Genomic DNA, 20,847 nt, shown 5'->3' on the forward strand with positions numbered 1-20,847 from the left:
GCCGTTTCTCGCGCTGTGGGTGTTTTGTGTGTGCAAACGTGAAGTGCAAGCGAATATTTAACTGATCTCTCTTTCACATCTTTCTGTGCTAGAGCAGACAAATTCACACGCAATTATGACAAAAAATAGTGAGTAACGTAACGTAAAAAGTTGAGAATGTAAATGCATGTGTATCAGTATCAGTATATTAGATCTGTGCATTCGCTCTTAAAGTGACAGCAGCCTAATATTCCTGTGTTTCTAATGTTAATCAAACAACAAAGCACAGAAAAAATCACTTTCACTGAATAACTTTTGGAACTTTAATGAGGATTAATTAATAAGGATGTTTAAATTACAGTGAAAAATATGCAGTGTTATTTTACATTTGCTTACTTTATTACATTTACTGCTGTTAGATACCTAAAAAAACGTTTTATTTCATTTGTATCTTTGTTATATTGTATTTATTTGTGCTTATGCTTGTAATTTGATTATTTGTTCTTACTTTATTACTGATTCCTTAATAATGTTTTAAATTTATATTGTTAGGCTGGTAGTTTTAGCTGTGGTGTCGGATATTGGAATAGAGCATTGTGAATTTCCACTGGTATCCAAAATTTTGGTTTGCAAAAGCAGTTTCAGTAAAACATATATGAATGGCAGTGCATGAACTACAGCTGATGATCTGAGAAGATAAACAAGAACACAGAATATACAAGACGAGAGTTTGATTGATAACTGAAGTCTAAGACACAAGCTGTTGTATAACATGCAGTTGTTCATTGACTGTATTTATCACAGTTTATCAGATGTTGTTAAAGCCATCCGGTTCTTATCTTTTTGTGACTTAAAGGTTTGCATTAACCAAAACAAGCACAAGTCTTCAGATAAGCCTGTCACATACTCTTCTTGTCCTGTTCTACGTGTTTGAGTTTGTTTGTTTTCATCTTATGACAGTCATGTCTCATTTCTCCACGTGTTGAAGCATAATATTCTTATTTTTAATGGCGAGCTGATGTCCAATTACAGTTATGCATAAAATATAGGCAACCTACACTTACTTTTCATGCTTTAGAACTTTAGCTGTTAAAATTCTCTCAAAGTTATGAACAAACGTTCTTCCTGTAATACTAAAATAAATCAAGTTTCTGATTTTGCTCTCTAGTGCTTCATTACATTCAGTTCACTTTATCTGTCCTACAGATGAAGAAAATCTTTACTCATTTACAGAAATTAAATGTTTAAAATGATGAAAGCACAAGAATTAGGTTGTTATAACGTGATGTCGATGACTGAATTATTCATTATAAAATGTAAAAAAATAAAATAATAATTCTCTCGCAGAAAATGCTGAGTGCGCGCGAGGACGAGCCTCCAGCTCACCGACCAATCACCGCGCGAGCGGTACATGACGTCACTCCTCCTCCGTGACGTTGCATGTTCAGCCGTTGCATGACCTCGGAACGGGTCAAAGGTCGATTTAGGCACCAGTCCGATCAGGTATTTTCCCAAACGAACAGTGAAATGATTCAATGATTAACTGAAGCAACGACATGCGTCCGTTCGGTGTGTATGTGTGTGTGTGTGTGTGTGTGTGTGTGTGTGTGTGTGTGTGTTCCTCCTCCTCAGGTCAGTGTTGTATATAAGACTGACTGTCACACACATTGAGCAGAACACTGATGACCCTCCTCATCCTCACTGACTGATGAAGAGCTGCTGAATCATTTATACAACACTTAAGGTAAACTATTATTATTATATATATAAAAAATATCTGTTATTAATCTGTTAAATATATTACATTTGATTAATCATTACTTTATTAAAAATGTTAACTATTGCATAACAAGTAAATCATGCATTTAACAGTACATCAAAGTACCAATGATTAAATTATGAAAAAAATACTTCTTAAAGTTCATAAAGGTGCAGCTTTTTAAACGTTTAAAAACGTTATGCGAACGTTCCATTCAAGCATTCTTCAAATATTTAAGTTACTTTTGAATGTTTTCTGAAACATTACATTACATTACTAAAGTAAGCAGAATTAAATAAAATACTGTAACTAAATAGAAACTAATTTTATAATATTAATGTTTCATGTATACATTGGGGGTTTGTAACTGATAGATATGATGATGATGATGATGATGAGGATGATGATCATGATGTTTTGGGGTCTAAAAGGCTTTGAATATTAGTTGTGTCAGGATACTGTACGGTTCTAGCATGCATGAATAGAGTGATCATTCAGTATAAATCAAAAACACTCACTGAAGTCTGCTGTGTGTGTGTGTGTGTGTGTGTGTGTGAGTGTTGCAAGGTTATAATAGTTTTGCATTTTCAAATATAGATTTTTTTTGTTTGTGTTATTTTAATATCGTTTTCAATTTTACTTTAAATTACAGTTTAGTTTTAGTTAGTTTCAATAATGGTTATGTAAGTTTTAGTTTACATCTTAATAATAAAATAAAATAATAGTTTCAGATTTAACAAAGAACCAAATTAATACAACTTAACTAAAAAGTATGAAAAATCCTGCGGTAAATCACCCCATCGATTTGAAGCGCCATATTTCCCAGATTTTCCACCACAGTAAAACGCTTATTAATTACGAAAACGATTATTTATTTTTGCTAATTATTTTTTTATTTCGGTTAGTTTTTCAGTAACTGTTGTTAGTTTCGTTTAGTTTTAGATTTTCATTTTTTATGAATTTTTCATTTTATTTCAGTTTACGAAAATGTTTTTTGACCAATAGTTTTAGTCTTAGTTTCAGTTTTCGTTTACGAAACTAACCGTGGTGTGTTGCAGGATCATCATGCCTCCTCAGCTGCAGTCTCAGAACCGGGCCTTGTCTCGAGTCCTGCAGGACGTCACGGCGGATCTGAGTCCAGCGCTGCGAGAGTTCATCGAGAACAGTGTGAGTCTCTGCCAACCGGACTCACTCCACATGTGTGACGGATCCGACGAGGAGAACCGGGCCGTGCTGAGTCTGCTGGAGGAGCAGGGCGTCATCACACAACTACACAAGTACAACAACTGGTACGACACTCATCCTCTCTGACAGGGACAAACACAAACTCATGATAGTGAAGAGATAGAGGAACTTTAACCCTCTGGAGCTCTGCAGTCCTTGAATAGGAAAAAAAAATGTAAAACAATTTTTTCCTCATCGGAATGGTACGAAACTTGGTAAAGGGTTTGGCACTTGCTATGTAAACACACACAAAAAATTCATGGACATGACCTGAACAGGTTAAACAGTCCTGAAACAATATTCACACTTGTGTTCCTCGCGTCAGAAATGACGGATTGGAAACGAATGAGACGAAGTTCCTCTAGTGGAAGCGTCTGGAACTGCAACCTCTCACTGAACGCTCATTTACTGAGATATCAGCTCACATGTGGAACACTACTTGTTTAGATTTATGGCTTTGATTTTCTTACAGTTTTAGAGTAAATCATGTTTTTGAAAATATTTCAAATATTTTATAGTTCATATAAAAATTAAAAATAGTATTTTTGTACATTTTTCATAACAATAAATGTAAAAACAAATGTATTTAATTTTTTTAAACTTTTTTCACTTCAGCAATAATCTGCCAAGTGTCGTCTTTGAAAAGAGATCAAACTTTAGTCTGTCGCTCTAAAGCATTCAAGATTTACTACAGTTTAATTTGGACATTTCATTTTCAGGTCTATGCTCAAAACGTGAATAAATGGATTTTAAATACTGTAAACATAATTTAGTACCATAAAACAACTAAAAATACAAAATATTAAATAAAAAAACATTATAGAACTAAAAGGTAGTACATTAATTTCATTGAAATGCATGTTTCTGACCGACATGTGAAGAGCAGCAGAGAGTTAAATCTGATTTAAACAGACATTCATCAGTACCGGAGCACATCATGTATCAGGATCGGGTGTAAATGACTGCAGTTTTCCAGTGTTTGTGAGTGTCTCTGGTGTTCTCCAGCTGGCTGGCGCGCACAGACCCACGAGACGTGGCTCGAGTCGAGAGTAAGACGGTGATCGTGACCCCGGAGCAGCGAGACACGGTTCCTTCACCTCGAGGAGGAGGCGTCAGTGAACTCGGCCGATGGATGTCACCCGAGGAATGGGACAAAGCCATGAACCTGCGCTTCCCCGGGTGCATGAAAGGTACACAAGCGTCCAGTCACGTTAAAGTCCTCTGTAGTCAATCATTTTATCCCTTAAAACTCATCTTTGATCACCAAAATGACATATTTAAATGTTTAAATTAATTGGTTACAAGGTAGTTTGTGACGTCAGAAACACCAGCGATTTCAAAGCGTGTTTCTGAGACTGTCTTTGGTTCACTGCAGTTTTAAGCAGAAAATACTCAGCAATGCTGTCGACTTATGAATTTACACATGGTTTGTCTTAAAGCATATTAAAGACACCACATAGACACATAAACAACATTAAAAGCTGGATTTTCACCACAGGGGAACTTAATAATGTTGTCAAAACGTTAAAAACATAAAAGAATAAAAACATATTTATATATCATTCATGGAATGTCTTTTAAATGTTACAACTTGTTTCAGAACGTTCAGACAACATTCAAATAAAACGTTCCTGTAATGTTTGAAGAATGATACAGTGTAACGTTCCCGTAATGTTTGAAGAATGATACAGTGTAACGTTCCCGTAATGTTTGAAGAATGATACAGTGTAACGTTCCCGTAATCTTTGAAGAATGACAGTGTAACGTTCCCGTAATGTTTGAAGAATGACAGTGTAACGTTCCCGTAATGTTTGAAGAATGATACAGTGTAACGTTCCCGTAATGTTTGAAGAATGATACAGTGTAACGTTCCCGTAATCTTTGAAGAATGACAGTGTAACGTTCCCGTAATGTTTGAAGAATGATACAGTGTAACGTTCCCGTAATGTTTGAAGAATGACAGTGTAACGTTCCCGTAATGTTTGAAGAATGACAGTGTAACGTTCCCGTAATGTTTGAAGAATGACAGTGTAACGTTCCCGTAATGTTTGAAGAATGATACAGTGTAACGTTCCCGTAATGTTTGAAGAATGATACAGTGTAACGTTCCCGTAATCTTTGAAGAATGACAGTGTAACGTTCCCGTAATGTTTGAAGAATGATACAGTGTAACGTTCCCGTAATCTTTGAAGAATGACAGTGTAACGTTCCCGTAATGTTTGAAGAATGATACAGTGTAACGTTCCCGTAATGTTTGAAGAATGACAGTGTAACGTTCCCGTAATGTTTGAAGAATGACAGTGTAACGTTCCCGTAATCTTTGAAGAATGACAGTGTAACGTTCCCGTAATGTTTGAAGAATGATACAGTGTAACGTTCCCGTAATCTTTGAAGAATGACAGTGTAACGTTCCCGTAATGTTTGAAGAATGACAGTGTAACGTTCCCGTAATGTTTGAAGAATGATACAGTGTAACGTTCCCGTAATGTTTGAAGAATGATACAGTGTAACGTTCCCGTAATCTTTGAAGAATGACAGTGTAACGTTCCCGTAATGTTTGAAGAATGACAGTGTAACGTTCCCGTAATGTTTGAAGTATGATACAGTGTAACGTTCCCGTAATGTTTGAAGAATGATACAGTGTAACGTTCCCGTAATGTTTGAAGAATGATACAGTGTAACGTTCCCGTAATGTTTGAAGAATGACAGTGTAACGTTCCCGTAATGTTTGAAGAATGACAGTGTAACGTTCCCGTAATGTTTGAAGAATGATACAGTGTAACGTTCCCGTAATGTTTGAAGAATGATACAGTGTAACGTTCCCATAATGTTTGAAGAATGACAGTGTAACGTTCCCGTAATGTTTGAAGAATGACAGTGTAACGTTCCCGTAATGTTTGAAGAATGATACAGTGTAACGTTCCCGTAATGTTTGAAGAATGATACAGTGTAACGTTCCCATAATGTTTGAAGAATGACAGTGTAACGTTCCCGTAATGTTTGAAGAATGATACAGTGTAACGTTCCCGTAATGTTTGAAGAATGACAGTGTAACGTTCCCGTAAAGTTTGAAGAATGATACAGTGTAACGTTCCCGTAATGTTTGAAGAATGACACAGTGTAACGTTCCCGTAATGTTTGTAGAATGACAGTGTAACGTTCCCGTAATGTTTGAAGAATGATACAGTGTAACGTTCCCGTAATGTTTGAAGAATGATACAGTGTAACGTTCCCGTAATGTTTGAAGAATGACAGTGTAACGTTCCCGTAATGTTTGAAGAATGATACAGTGTAACGTTCCCGTAATGTTTGAAGAATGACAGTGTAACGTTCCCGTAATGTTTGAAGAATGATACAGTGTAACGTTCCCGTAATGTTTGAAGAATGACACAGTGTAACGTTCCCGTAATGTTTGAAGAATGACAGTGTAACGTTCCCGTAATGTTTGAAGAATGATACAGTGTAACGTTCCCGTAATGTTTGAAGAATGATACAGTGTAACGTTCCCGTAATGTTTGAAGAATGACAGTGTAACGTTCCCGTAATGTTTGAAGAATGATACAGTGTAACGTTCCCGTAATGTTTGAAGAATGACAGTGTAACGTTCCCGTAATGTTTGAAGAATGATACAGTGTAACGTTCCCATAATGTTTGAAGAATGACAGTGTAACGTTCCCGTAATTTTTGAAGAATGACAGTGTAACGTTCCCGTAATGTTTGAAGAATGATATAGTGTAACGTTCCCGTAATGTTTGAAGAATGATACAGTGTAACGTTCCCGTAATGTTTGAAGAATGACAGTGTAACGTTCCCGTAATGTTTGAAGAATGATACAGTGTAACGTTCCCGTAATGTTTGAAGAATGACAGTGTAACGTTCCCCTAATCTTTGAAAAATGACAGTGTAAAGTTCCCGTAATGTTTGTAGAATGATACAGTGTAACGTTCCCGTAATGTTTGAAGAATGATACAGTGTAACGTTCCCGTAATGTTTGAAGAATGACAGTGTAACGTTCCCGTAATGTTTGAAGAATGATACAGTGTAACGTTCCCGTAATGTTTGAAGAATGACAGTGTAACGTTCCCGTAATGTTTGAAGAATGATACAGTGTAACGTTCCCGTAATGTTTGAAGAATGACAGTGTAACGTTCCCGTAATGTTTGAAGAATGATACAGTGTAACGTTCCCGTAATGTTTGAAGAATGACAGTGTAACGTTCCCGTAATGGTTGAAGAATGATACAGTGTAACGTTCCCGTAATGTTTGAAGAATGACAGTGTAACGTTCCCGTAATGTTTGAAGAATGACAGTGTAACGTTCCCGTAATGTTTGAAGAATGATACAGTGTAACGTTCCCGTAATGTTTGAAGAATGACACAGTGTAACGTTCCCGTAATGTTTGAAGAATGACAGTGTAACGTTCCCGTAATGTTTGAAGAATGACAGTGTAACGTTCCCGTAATGTTTGAAGAATGACAGTGTAACGTTCCCGTAATGTTTGAAGAATGACACAGTGTAACGTTCCCGTAATGTTTGAAGAATGATACAGTGTAACGTTCCCGTAATGTTTGAAGAATGATACAGTGTAACGTTCCCGTAATGTTTGAAGAATGATACAGTGTAACGTTCCCGTAATGTTTGAAGAATGACAGTGTAACGTTCCCGTAATGTTTGAAGAATGACAGTGTAACGTTCCCGTAATGTTTGAAGAATGATACAGTGTAACGTTCCCGTAATGTTTGAAGAATGATACAGTGTAACGTTCCCGTAATGTTTGAAGAATGACAGTGTAACGTTCCCGTAATGTTTGAAGAATGATACAGTGTAACGTTCCCGTAATGTTTGAAGAATGACACAGTGTAACGTTCCCGTAATGTTTGAAGAATGACAGTGTAACGTTCCCGTAATGTTTGAAGAATGATACAGTGTAACGTTCCCGTAATGTTTGAAGAATGATACAGTGTAACGTTCCCGTAATGTTTGAAGAATGACAGTGTAACGTTCCCGTAATGTTTGAAGAATGATACAGTGTAACGTTCCCGTAATGTTTGAAGAATGACAGTGTAACGTTCCCGTAATGTTTGAAGAATGATACAGTGTAACGTTCCCGTAATGTTTGAAGAATGACAGTGTAACGTTCCCGTAATGTTTGAAGAATGACACCGTGTCTGTCCTCAGGTCGTGTGATGTACGTGATCCCGTTCAGCATGGGTCCGGTCGGGTCTCCGCTCTCGAAGATCGGTGTGGAACTGACTGACTCCCCGTATGTTGTGGCCAGTATGAGGATCATGACCCGCGTGGGAAAGGTCGTTCTGAACGCACTCGGGAACGGAGAGTTTGTGAGATGCCTGCACTCGGTGGGATGCCCACTTCCCCTCAAGAGTGAGTACTAGTGAGATTCATGAATCTCTCTCTCTCTCTCAAAGATTCAAATAGCCTTATTGGCATGGTGAAAGAAATCTTTACATTGCCAAAGCATTAATAACACTATGCAAAAAAAATGTCACTCTCTCTCTCTCTCTCTCTCTCTCTGTCTCTCAGAGCCGCTGGTGAATAACTGGCCCTGTAACCCGGATCTCACCCTGATCGCCCACATCCCGGAGCAGAGGAGCATCGTGTCGTTCGGCAGTGGGTACGGTGGGAACTCTCTGCTGGGAAAGAAGTGTTTCGCTCTTCGAATCGCGTCTCGCATCGCTAAAGAGGAGGGCTGGCTGGCCGAACACATGCTGGTCAGTCTCAGATAAACTCACATCACATCCAGATCCACCATTAACTCGACTTACAGTCACTCAGTGTCTGTCAATGACAGGACACACACCTTCCAAACACAGACAAACATCTATAGTTTACATTATTTTAATGTCCTATCTACCTTATTGTTAAAAGTTTTTTTGCGATTGTTCAAGACTTCTATATAACTATATGAATTATAACAAAATTACTACATGATTATGTATAAAAAAATATATTTCTTTAAATATATATATATATACACATTAAAAATAACATTTTAATAAATTAAAATAATTGCAATATCAAGCAGCATATATAGCCTTTGTGTTTTTTATTAAATATATTTAATAAAAATATTTTTATACATTTAAAAAATAAAGTTTGCAATATCAAGCAGCATATATGTTTTTATTAAATATATTTAATAAAAACAACATTTTAATACATTTACATAATAAAGTTTGCAATATCAAGCAGTATATATATGCATTTCTTGCAAAAACAGATGAAAATAATTTTTTTAAGTCACTGTGTATAAAGCCATCTGCCAAATGCATAACTGAAAATGGTAAAACAGCAACTAAAGGAATTCAAATTGAATGCAAAAAATTGTTAAGATCCAAATATATGCAGATAACACTAAAAAAATTTTTTTTTTGAATGAAGATTGACAGCTCCATTAAACACTCACATTCACAGATAATTCTGTCTCTGATTCTGTTTCCTCGAGTACCGAGTAATGTGAGTATGATGCGCTCCTGCAGATCCTGGGCATCACTAACCCGGCGGGACAGAAGAAGTATTTTGCGGCGGCGTTCCCGAGCGCTTGTGGGAAAACTAACCTGGCCATGTTGAAGCCGTCTCTGCCGGGCTGGAAGCTGGAGTGTGTGGGAGACGACATCGCCTGGATGAAATTCGACACCGAAGGTACAGAGAGCTGTGTTTAGTGTTCAGTGATGGAGTGTGTGTGTGTGTGTGTGTGTGTGAGAAGGCGACCCATAAGTGCCCTCGACAAAAACCCAATAGGATTTGTTCATTGGCTTTTGGATTATTGCAGAAAATAAGATCTGTGCATTAAAAACATGCAAAAAACACACTGACTTTTATGGAAGCTTGTTTCCGCCACAGAATAAAGCATTTTAAAAGATAATTGGGACTTTATATCTCATAATTGCGCGTTTACATCTCACAATTCTGACTTTATTTCTCAGTATTGCGAGAAGCGTGTTATAAAGTCGCAATTGCAAGATATAAAGTCAGAATTGCGAGATATAAAGTCAGAATTGCGAGATATAAAGTCATAGTTGCGAGATATAAAGTCAGAATTGCGAGATATAAAGTCAGAATTGCGTGATATAAAGTCAGAATTGTGTGATATAAAGTCAGAGTTGCGAGATATAAAGTCAGAATTGCGTGATAAAAAGTCAGAATTGCGAGATATAAAGTCAGAGTTGCGAGATATAAAGTCAGAATTGCGTGATATAAAGTCAGAATTGCCTGATATAAAGTCAGAGTTGCGAGATATAAAGTCAGAATTGCGAGATATAAAGTCAGAGTTGCGTGATATAAAGTCAGAATTGCGAGATATAAAGTCAGAATTGCGAGATATAAAGTCAGAGTTGCGTGATATAAAGTCAGAGTTGCGAGATATAAAGTCAGAATTGCGAGATATAAAGTCAGAGTTGCGTGATATAAAGTCAGAATTGCGAGATATAAAGTCAGAATTGCCTGATATAAAGTCAGAGTTGCGAGATATAAAGTCAGAATTGCGAGATATAAAGTCAGAGTTGCGAGATATAAAGTCAGAATTGCGAGATATAAAGTCAGAATTGCGTGATATAAAGTCAGAATTGCGTGATATAAAGTCAGAATTGCGAGATATAAAGTCAGAGTTGCGAGATATAAAGTCAGAATTGCGAGATATAAAGTCAGAATTGCGTGATATAAAGTCAGAATTGCGTGATATAAAGTCAGAGTTGCGAGATATAAAGTCAGAATTGCGTGATATAAAGTCAGAGTTGCGAGATATAAAGTCAGAAATGCGAGATATAAAGTCAGAGTTGCGAGATATAAAGTCAGAATTGCGAGATATAAAGTCAGAATTGCGTGATATAAAGTCAGAATTGCGTGTTATAAAGTCAGAATTGCGTGATATAAAGTCAGAGTTGCGTGATATAAAGTCAGAGTTGCGAGATATAAAGTCAGAGTTTCATGAAATAAAGTCAGAGTTGCGAGATATAAAGTCAGAATTGCGTGATATAAAGTCAGAGTTGCGAGATATAAATTCAGAGTTTCATGAAATAAAGTCAGAGTTGCGAATAAATAAATTGGCAATTCTGACTTTTTTTATCGCAATTGCGTGTTATAAAGTCTATTTCTCTCAATTGCGACTTGATATCTCGCAATTCTGAGATAAAAAGTCAGTATTACCTTTTTTACTTTTCATTCTGTGGCGTAAAGTTGCTTCCATAGACTTTAAGGACGATGGAAACGCAAGAGTTAAAATGCTCGTTTCAAAAATGCATCATCCCAGCTCTATAGGCGTCCAGCTAAAACAAATCATATATCTATTATTATTAAGAAATATGCAGTTTTTGGCTCTTTCGGTTGATGTCCTCTGTCGTTGTGCTGAAGGGAATCTCAGAGCCATCAACCCAGAGAACGGTTTCTTCGGTGTGGCTCCAGGAACCTCCACCAAAACCAACCCGAACGCCATGGACACCATCCGCCAGAACACCATCTTCACCAACGTGGCCGAGACCAGCGCCGGCGGGGTGTTCTGGGAAGGCATGGATGAGGATCTGCCCGAGGGAACGACCCTGAAGTCCTGGAAGAACCGGCCCTGGACGCCGGAGGACGGTGATTACAACTAGAATTACAATTTATTTATAGAGCACATAATTATACAACAATGTTGACGGTAGGACACTGATGTTCGTCAGATCAGGAGTGTGTTTCCCGTAATAAAGGAGTGGGGCCTGGGTGAGTTAGTTAGTAGTGTGTTAAACTGGCGGTTATGGTAAGGGGCGGGACATTTCCCAAACACACTCGAAGCGCTCGACCAATCACAACACACTGATCCAGCCGACCAATCAGAGCACAGTGTGCTTTTCAGAAGGAGGCGCTTCATAGAGACAGGAAGTAATCTGGAGTGTGTTTCCCGTACATCGCTGTCACTCGCAGCTTCACTTCTGTAGTGCGACGCTTAGCTGAAGAAATCCAGTACCGAGTCACGACGTTTCCTGAAGCTTTTGTCGCAAATTGGTCGTTCAACCACTTTAGTTAATGATGTCACACAGGTATTAGAGTAATAACTACTGTTAATGAATCTGTTTGTGATCAAATTAATGCGAGATGTTTTGCTATAAATTAGACATGGCATCTGAGGAATAATTCGCATTTTTCTCAGTTATTTTGCTTTATTTCCAGATTCAATCATAGGCTGTGTCCCAATTCGCCTACTTATACTACGCCCTAAAAGTATGTACTCTTTTTGTGAAGAAAAAGCTTTAGCTTTGGGACATACTATCACGTCACCTTTAACTGAAAGATCTGTCGCGTGCATCCTACCGTAAACTGCCCTGTCAATCATCCTGTCACCGTAAACTGCCCTGTCAATCATCCTGTCACCGTAAACTGCCCTGTCAATCATCCTGTCACCGTAAACTGCCCTGTCAATCATCCTGTCACCATAAACTGCCCTGTCAATCATCCTGTCACCGTAAACTGCCCTGTCAATCATCCTGTCACCGTAAACTGCCCTGTCAATCATCCTGTCACCATAAACTGCCCTGTCAATCATCCTGTCACCGTAAACCGCCCTGTCAATCATCCTGTCACCGTAAACTGCCCTGTCAATCATCCTGTCACCGTAAACTGCCCTGTCAATCATCCTGTCACCGTAAATGATTGACAGGGCAGTTTACGGTGATCTGCCCTGTCAATCATCCTGTCACCGTCCTGTCACCGTAAACCGCCCTGTCAATCATCCTGTCACCGTAAACTGCCCTGTCAATCATCCTGTCACCGTAAACCGCCCTGTCAATCATCCTGTCACCGTAAACTGCCCTGTCAATCATCCTGTCACCGTAAACTGCCCTGTCAATCATCCTGTCACCGTAAACCGCCCTGTCAATCATCCTGTCACCGTAAACTGCCCTGTCAATCATCCTGTCACCGTAACCGCCCTGTCAATCATCCTGTCACCGTAAACCGCCCTGTCAATCATCCTGTCACCGTAAACTGCCCTGTCAATCATCCTGTCACCGTAAACTACCCTGTCAATCATCCTGTCACCGTAAACCGCCCTGTCAATCATCCTGTCACCGTAAACTGCCCTGTCAATCATCCTGTCACCGTAAACTGCCCTGTCAATCATCCTGTCACCGTAAACTGCCCTGTCAATCATCCTGTCACTGTTAACCGCCCTGTCAATCATCCTGTCACCGTAAACGGCCCTGTCAATCATCCTGTCACCGTAAACCGCCCTGTCAATCATCCTGTCACCGTAAACTGCCCTGTCAATCATCCTGTCACCGTTAACCGCCCTGTCAATCATCCTGTCACCGTAAACTGCTCTGTCAATCATCCTGTCTCCGTAAACTGCCCTGTCAATCATCCTGTCACCGTAAACTGCCCTGTCAATCATCTCATCAGTTAAAATCCTCCATTCCATCCAATTTAATTTCCTAGCGGTTCAGAGAGAAATGTTGAAGCACGTTCATCAGCTTCATCTCACACACTCGAGCTCGTTCACACATGCGCACTCCTCAGAAACTACACTTTAAATCTCCTGACAAACTAAAAGACGTAAATGACTTTTGTATGTGTTCTAAATAAAAGATATGATTGTATGAATGTCAGCTTGATTATTTTCCTCAAGATCAGGATTTATTGAGTCACACGTCATGAAAACAAGAAACTCTTCTAATCACAGGAGATCTGTCGCTCACACACACACAACTCTGCGATGCTGTGTGCGAATCTTCGTTAGAACGATGGTTTCGGGAAACACGACTCGTTGAACTGATGATAACGACAGAACTTGTGACTATATTTGGCTACCGATGCTGATTTTCGTAAACGCAGTCCTGATCCGGTTCTTCTCGATGATAACGCCTTCTCTCTCTTCCAGCCGAGCCGTGCGCTCATCCCAACTCCCGCTTCTGCACGCCGGCCGCCCAGTGTCCCATCATCGACCCGCAGTGGGAGTCTCCCGAAGGCGTTCCCATCGAGGCCGTGATCTTCGGGGGGCGTCGGCCCGAGGGCGTCCCGCTGGTGTACGAGGCCTTCGATTGGTCGCACGGAGTGTTTGTGGGAGCGGCCATGAGATCCGAAGCCACGGCGGCCGCCGAACACACAGGTGAGTTAACTATACTGATCATAATTAGTTCTTATTAACTAATGCATTAACTAACGAGAGCTTAAAAAAAGTACAAGTGTTACTGTGATTTATATATACAGTCAAAATTATTCAGACACAAGATATATTTTTTTATATGTTTTTACTAGTGTGTGCAGGACTTCGTTTATTAGTTCGTTTATGTAAGTAAAGAGAGCAAAATAAAGTAAACTGTGAAATATTATACGCAAAAGGTCTTCATAAATTGGACTACTTTAATTTTTAGCAGTCTTTAATAACTAATGCAGCTTTTTACACCACAGACTGAACAACATGAAGCATTGCTTGGTAACTGGTTGAGCTAAACTGGTATTATCTAATTGTGTAGTTAAATTTAACAGCTGACAGATATTCAACATAATTCATGTGTGAGAGTCTAACAGAAGGACGGACAAAACCAGTCAAATATCAACTGAGTTCATAACGTCATATTTTATTACCATTTTCTAAACTACAGCGAATAAACTGATAATGTGAGAAATATTGAAGGAGTCTGAATATATTTTGGTTTGACTGTATATACTGTCATTAGGGCTGCACCATATATCGAAATAAAAAGGATGTCACGATATGGTCAAATTTAATTAAGTAAATGTGCGACTGGAGTAGTTATAATAGTTGATTTCTTGAAAAAAGAGTTAAAAAAATATATATGTATAGCTTGAATACAATGTAAGTTACTGTGGATAAATGCAATTGTTAAAAAGGCAACAAAAAAAAATATTCAACTAAATGAATTAAAATTGAATGCAATAATTATTAATTATTAAAAATTATATGAGTGACACACAGCGCAGTGCTTCACTCTGAAACACACAGCGCATTCTTCTATTGGCCGGCAGCCCGTCAAAATTCAAGTTTGAAAATGAAGAAATTAATATACGGTATATATAAATGATTCATTCATTCAAATTATGAAGTAAAAAATGTTATTGTAATTTAAAAATTACTCAATTTTATTTTACAGTACAATAGTTAGGCTATTACAATATAGTTAATTTTTTTATGTTTATTTGATAATAATCGCTAAAAAATCATAATAATTAATAATATTTTATATTTCAAATAGTCATATTGAATTGGTCAAAAACAATTTCACTCTATCATTTTTAGTAAATTTCACAAATAATTAAAAAGAAACGGCAAGTAACACATTTAATTAAACATTCAATTTTGACAAACGAAGTCTATTTTACTATTATAATGCTATTATTATAAATACTAAAAGAAAAAAAGAAATGCTATTTTTTAAGGTATTTTCATCAATAATCTATTTTATTTAGAACATACTATGAAACTTTTTCCTAAATCAGTCAGCCCTAAATGGCTTTTGGCATTCAAAAAAAGTAACTTTTCAGGGTTGCAAATGGACAATAAAATCACCTGTTCAAGGTAATCTGCCGAAACTATTTTTTAATACATTGCAGAAAGACGAAATATCGTTTTATATATCGCAGCCCAAATGATCATGTTGGAGAAAGTGAATGAAAGTGAGATAGTAAAGCAGTGTGTGTTGCTGTGTCCAGGTAAAGTCATCATGCACGACCCGTTTGCCATGCGCCCGTTCTTCGGCTATAACTTCGGGCAGTATCTGTCCCACTGGTTGAGCATGCAGGATCGTCCCGATGCCAAACTGCCCAAGATCTTCCACGTCAACTGGTTCCGCAAGAGCGCGTCGGGCCGGTTCCTGTGGCCCGGGTTCGGGGAGAACATCCGCGTGCTGGAGTGGATGTTCCGCAGGATCAGTGGCGAGGCCGGAGCGATGCCCAGCGCCGTCGGGTTTGTGCCCGTCGACCTGAACCTCAGAGGTCTCCCATCGGACCTGGACCTGGATCAGCTCTTCCACATCTCTGCCGAGTTCTGGACCCGGGAGGTGGAGGAGATCCGAGCGTACTTCCAGCGCGAGGTTAACCAGGACCTTCCCGGAGAGATGGAGCGACAGCTGGAGATGCTGGAGCAGAGAGTGAGACGGCTGTGAGAACTGCTTTCAAGCCGCTCAGCAGACATCAAACTCTCATTTTAGAGCTTTTTAATATTTTTAGCCCTCTAATCAGTGGCCGAAACCCGTTATGGAATAAAAAACAAAGTTAAAAAAAAGAGGTAATTGCTACTTTTTATCTTGCAATTATGTTTTTTTCTCAGAAATGTGACACGTAAACTTGGAATTCTGAGGGGAAAAAGTCAGAATTGTGAGATATAAACTTAGAATTCCAAAGATAAAATTAGGAATTGTAAGATATAAACTTGGAATTCTGAGGGGAAAAAGTCAGAATTGTGAGATATAAACTTGGAATTCCAAAGATAAAATTAGGAATTGTAAGATATAAACTTGGAATTCTGAGGGGAAAAAGTCGGAATTGTGAGAAATAAATTTGGAATTCCGAAGATAAAATTTGGAATTGTAAGATATAAACTCATAATTCTGAAGGGAAAAAGTCGGAATTGTGAGAGAGAAAAAAATCGGAATTCCGATTAAAAAATTGTAATTGTAAGACATACACTTGGAATTCCGAGGAAAATTTTGGAATTATAAGATATAAAGTTGGAATTCCGAGGGAAAATGTGGAATTGTAAGATATAAACTCAGAATTCCGAGATATAATCTAGGATTTCAGAGGGAAAAAATTTGAATTGTAAGATATAAATTCAGAATTCCGAGATATAATCTAGGATTTCAGAGGGAAAAAATTGGAATTGTAAGAAATAAACTTGGAATTCTGAGGGGAAAAAGTCAAAATTGTGAGACATAAATTTGGAATTCTGAGGAAAAATTTGGAATTGTAAGATATAAACTATAAACAAATTCAGAAGAAGAGCTTCCACAGATTGAGCCCTTACATTTCAAGCTGACAGAAGATCTGACGACATCTATGAATGAAATTAAAGGACTGTTTGTTATTTAACCTTATAAATTATTGATGCAAAATGTCCAACTACATGTTCACATTTATATATTCAGTGGGAGGCTTTATGGCTGAAAACTTTACACTGTTTGCAACCATTTCACTTTTCTAAATGTCTTAAATTATTTTTGTATTTCTATGCTTTTTGATATCTAGATCTACTTATTATCCATCTACTTTTTATATCTAGATATTAATAATAAAGATATTTAAATGTAAACCTAGTGTTTGTGTTTTAATCACAGTGAGCTTTATTGTCACTGGAGACAATGGAAATGTGGTGCTACATTTATAAACGTACATATACATAAAACATACATCACATAAATACTGTACATATGCTTTGATTTACACACGGCACAGAAAAACATTCAGTGCAAGCAGAAACAAGACTTTAAGAGCGTAACAGACTACTGTAATGAGAACAACATGATTTCTCACCTTTTAATACTGTCATGTGTGAAATAATATTGGCAGACTAGTGACGAAATGTTTCTCTGTACATTACAAATACAAGTGTGAATTCATCAGTAGATAATAACTGATGATAATGATAATAACTGAAACTGAAGGCTATTAAACTAATGAAGATCACAAATACTGTATCACTACAAACAAACAGGAAAGTTAGGAAACAATATAGGAGAAAAATAAAGAAAATATGAAGCGAAACTATAACGATAAATAAACAGTTCTAGAAATCGTTCTAAATATAAAAGAACAGCAGAGTCACACCACGACTATAACAATAAATACACAGACTCACTTTCAGCGAACAATAAAAACATTGACAGCCAATCAGAAGCCATCCTGCTTTAAGAGCTCGGGCGTTTAAAGTGACAGACGACAAATCCGAGAATAAACAGAACGATATCGTGGACTAATATAGTTAGTTATGATCGCAACATACTGATGTAGGCTACTATTGTCTGCGACTACATTAAGCAGTATATTTCACCAAACTCGACTATATCTATATCTTTTCTATCAAGACGTTTACGATATAAAACTTATATCACTAGCAAATATAATTTATTTATTTATTTATAGTTTGATGATAACAGATACAGTAAACTTAGATTATCTTCTCGAAGCAATCCCATGTAGTGTTTATATAGTATATATAGTTTATATAGTATAGTATATAGTATTAAAAAAATGTGTAAAAGTTATTTTAAACTTTCAGACCTTTTGTCAATAAACATTACTCATTTAGTAATCGTCATGGTTTTTGGTGTGAATCTCTCCTGGAGGAACACAAGATCTTCTCCATAAGTCACTCATTAGATGAAAAATTTTTTTTTTAGAAATAAACGCTCATTAACGAGGCATTGATGAATGATGAAGCTCCCGTTTAGCTTAAACATATAGCTAGTGTTTATAGCCAACAGGCTAATTCGCTAGAAGGGCGTTTTATATTAAATATAACATTAGATGGATAACCGAAAAAATAAACAGTGAATACATTAAAAGATCCAAAAAACCAAACAGCACAAATAACATGTTTTGACATGTGTGATCACACAGTTGTTGCTGTAGACAGGATTTTGTCTGTTTTTTGAAGGTAGACAGTTCAGTTAAAGGGATAGTCACCCAAATATGACAATTCTGTCAGTATTTACTCTCCCTCATGTTGTTCAACCCTGTAAGACCTTCGTTCATCTTCGCAATACGAATTAAGATATTTGTGATTAAATCTGAGAGCTGGATCACTCCTCCATAGGCTTCTAAGGGATTGACACTTGTACCCCGAAAAGTTATTAAAGACATCGTTAAAATAGTCCAAGTGACTACAGCGGCTCAATCTTAAGTTTATCAAGCGACGAGAATACTTTTTGTGCGCAAAACCAAACAAAAATAACGACTTTATTTCAACTATTCATTTCCTTCTCTGTGGGCCTCGAGTCAGTTAGCGTAGTGCGATAGCGTAGAGCTACGTCACACGCAGGCTCACTATTGGCCGACGCTGGTCATGTGTGTGATGATGCGTGTGACGTACAACACAGAAGCGCTGCGCTGTTACACTAGTGAACACACTCGACGCCCACAGAGAAGGAAATCAATAGTTGAAATAAAGTCGTTATTTTTGTTTTTGTTTTTGTGACAAAAAGTATTCTCGTCGCTTGATAAACTTAAGATTGAGCCACTGTAGTCACTTGGACTATTTTAACGATGTCTTTAATAACTTTTCGGGGAACAAGTTTCAATCCCTTAGAAGCCTATGGAGGAGTGATCCAGCTCTCAGATTTAATCACAAATATCTTAATTCGTGTCCCGAAGATGAACGAAGGTCTTACGGGGTTGAACAACATGAGGGAGAGTAAATACTGACAGAATTATCATTTTTGGGTGAACTATCCCTTTAAAGTCTTTATCTCAGCATAGAGAGAGATCCATTGGTTTGCTCACGGAAAAGCAGTCTGAGAAAAAGATACAATGGAAGTTTACAGTCGCTACTCTCGTGCATCTCAAACTTTGCAGTCTGATTACAAAAATACAAAATGGCTCGGTGGGCAAGTCTATTCAAACATTTAAGTACAAGATTTATATGGGCTTTTTATCTAAAATTTTAAAAGTATTATAAAGCCGTTCAAGGTCTTTAGGGTGGTTTGGTTGGTCTGAGAGCGGACAAAATCATTGTATTTAAAAAGAAAAGCACATTCGACTGTTAAACAATTCCTGATCGTCCTGAAACAATTTATTCTGGCCTTCATTTTTAAAGATAGGCTTTTGATTTGACTTTTAAGAGTCTAATATCACAAATATTACACCTGTTCGATTTGTTCAATGATTTCCCCTTTCATCTCAGTGTTTAATTTGATTGCTGTTGGTGTCTTTTTTATAGAAAAGCACATGAATTTGGTTTTCCATTACTCTGTGTAACTACCGCCCTATCTCCAACCTCCCCTTCCTGGCCAAGGTGTTGGAAAGAGTGGTGGCCTCACAACTACACACCTTTCTTAATCACCATGACCTGTATGAGCCTTTTCAATCTGGTTTCCGTTCATGTCACAGTACAGAGACTGCCCTTCTGCGCATCGTTAACGACCTTCTACTGTCTGCTGACTCTGGTTCACTTAACATTCTCATCCTCCTTGACCTTAGTGCTGCCTTCGATACTATCAACCACAATGTTCTAATCACCCGTCTGTCTGCTATTGGTGTTTCTGTTACAGCCCTCAATTGGTTCCAGTCTTACCTCTTCAACAGAAAGCAGTTTGTGACACTTGGTCCTCATCAGTCTTCCAAGTCCTCTGTCACACGTGGTGTCCCCCAGGGTTCTGTACTTGGGCCCCTCCTCTTTCTCATATACATCCTCCCTATTGGCCCGATTATACGCAGCCACGGTCTCAAATTCCACTGTTTTGCAGATGATATCCAACTCTATTTGACCACTCACTCTCCCTCTGATCCACCCCCGTGCTCCCTCACTGACTGCCTCTCTGACCTAAAATTATGGATGCAAAACAATTTTCTTAAACTCAATACAGATAAAACTGAAATTCTGCTGATTGGCCCTAAAAGCATCCTCTCTAAATCTCCCAGTCTCACTCTCAATATTGATGGTTCATCTGTCCACCCTACCCCTGTTGTTAAAAAACCTTGGCATTTTGCTTGACTCCATCCTTAGCTTTGATCCTCATATCAAATCACTCACTAAGACTGCCTTCTTTCACCTCCGCAACATTGCTCGCCTCAAACCCTTCCTCTCTGTTAGTGATGCACACACTTTAGTTAACTGCTTGATTATGTCCCGTCTAGACTACTGCAACTCACTTTTCCTTGGTCTCCCTGTCAAATCACTTCAAAGGTTACAATATATTCAAAACTCAGCAGCCAGGCTCCTC

At 37.9% G+C, this 20,847-nt stretch overlaps 1 protein-coding gene across 1 annotated transcript; it reads left to right on the plus strand.

Annotated features, from left to right (window-relative positions):
* Nucleotides 1–1,419: 1,419 nt before the first annotated feature.
* pck1 (phosphoenolpyruvate carboxykinase 1 (soluble)) lies at nucleotides 1,420–17,219 on the plus strand. The gene is made up of 9 exons (XM_077247623.1): nucleotides 1,420–1,723; nucleotides 2,797–3,027; nucleotides 3,968–4,152; nucleotides 8,141–8,344; nucleotides 8,504–8,691; nucleotides 9,460–9,622; nucleotides 11,330–11,554; nucleotides 13,830–14,057; nucleotides 15,623–17,219. Exons 2-9 carry the CDS (start codon nucleotides 2,804–2,806, stop codon nucleotides 16,072–16,074), a joined length of 1,869 nt encoding a protein of 622 aa, XP_077103738.1. The 5' UTR covers nucleotides 1,420–1,723; nucleotides 2,797–2,803; the 3' UTR covers nucleotides 16,075–17,219.
* Nucleotides 17,220–20,847: the final 3,628 nt, after the last annotated feature.

The sequence above is a fragment of the Siphateles boraxobius genome, unplaced genomic scaffold, assembly GCF_051911475.1.
Source record: "Siphateles boraxobius isolate OS27281-9 unplaced genomic scaffold, OSU_SipBor_1 109, whole genome shotgun sequence".
Classification (NCBI taxonomy): domain Eukaryota; kingdom Metazoa; phylum Chordata; class Actinopteri; order Cypriniformes; family Leuciscidae; genus Siphateles; species Siphateles boraxobius.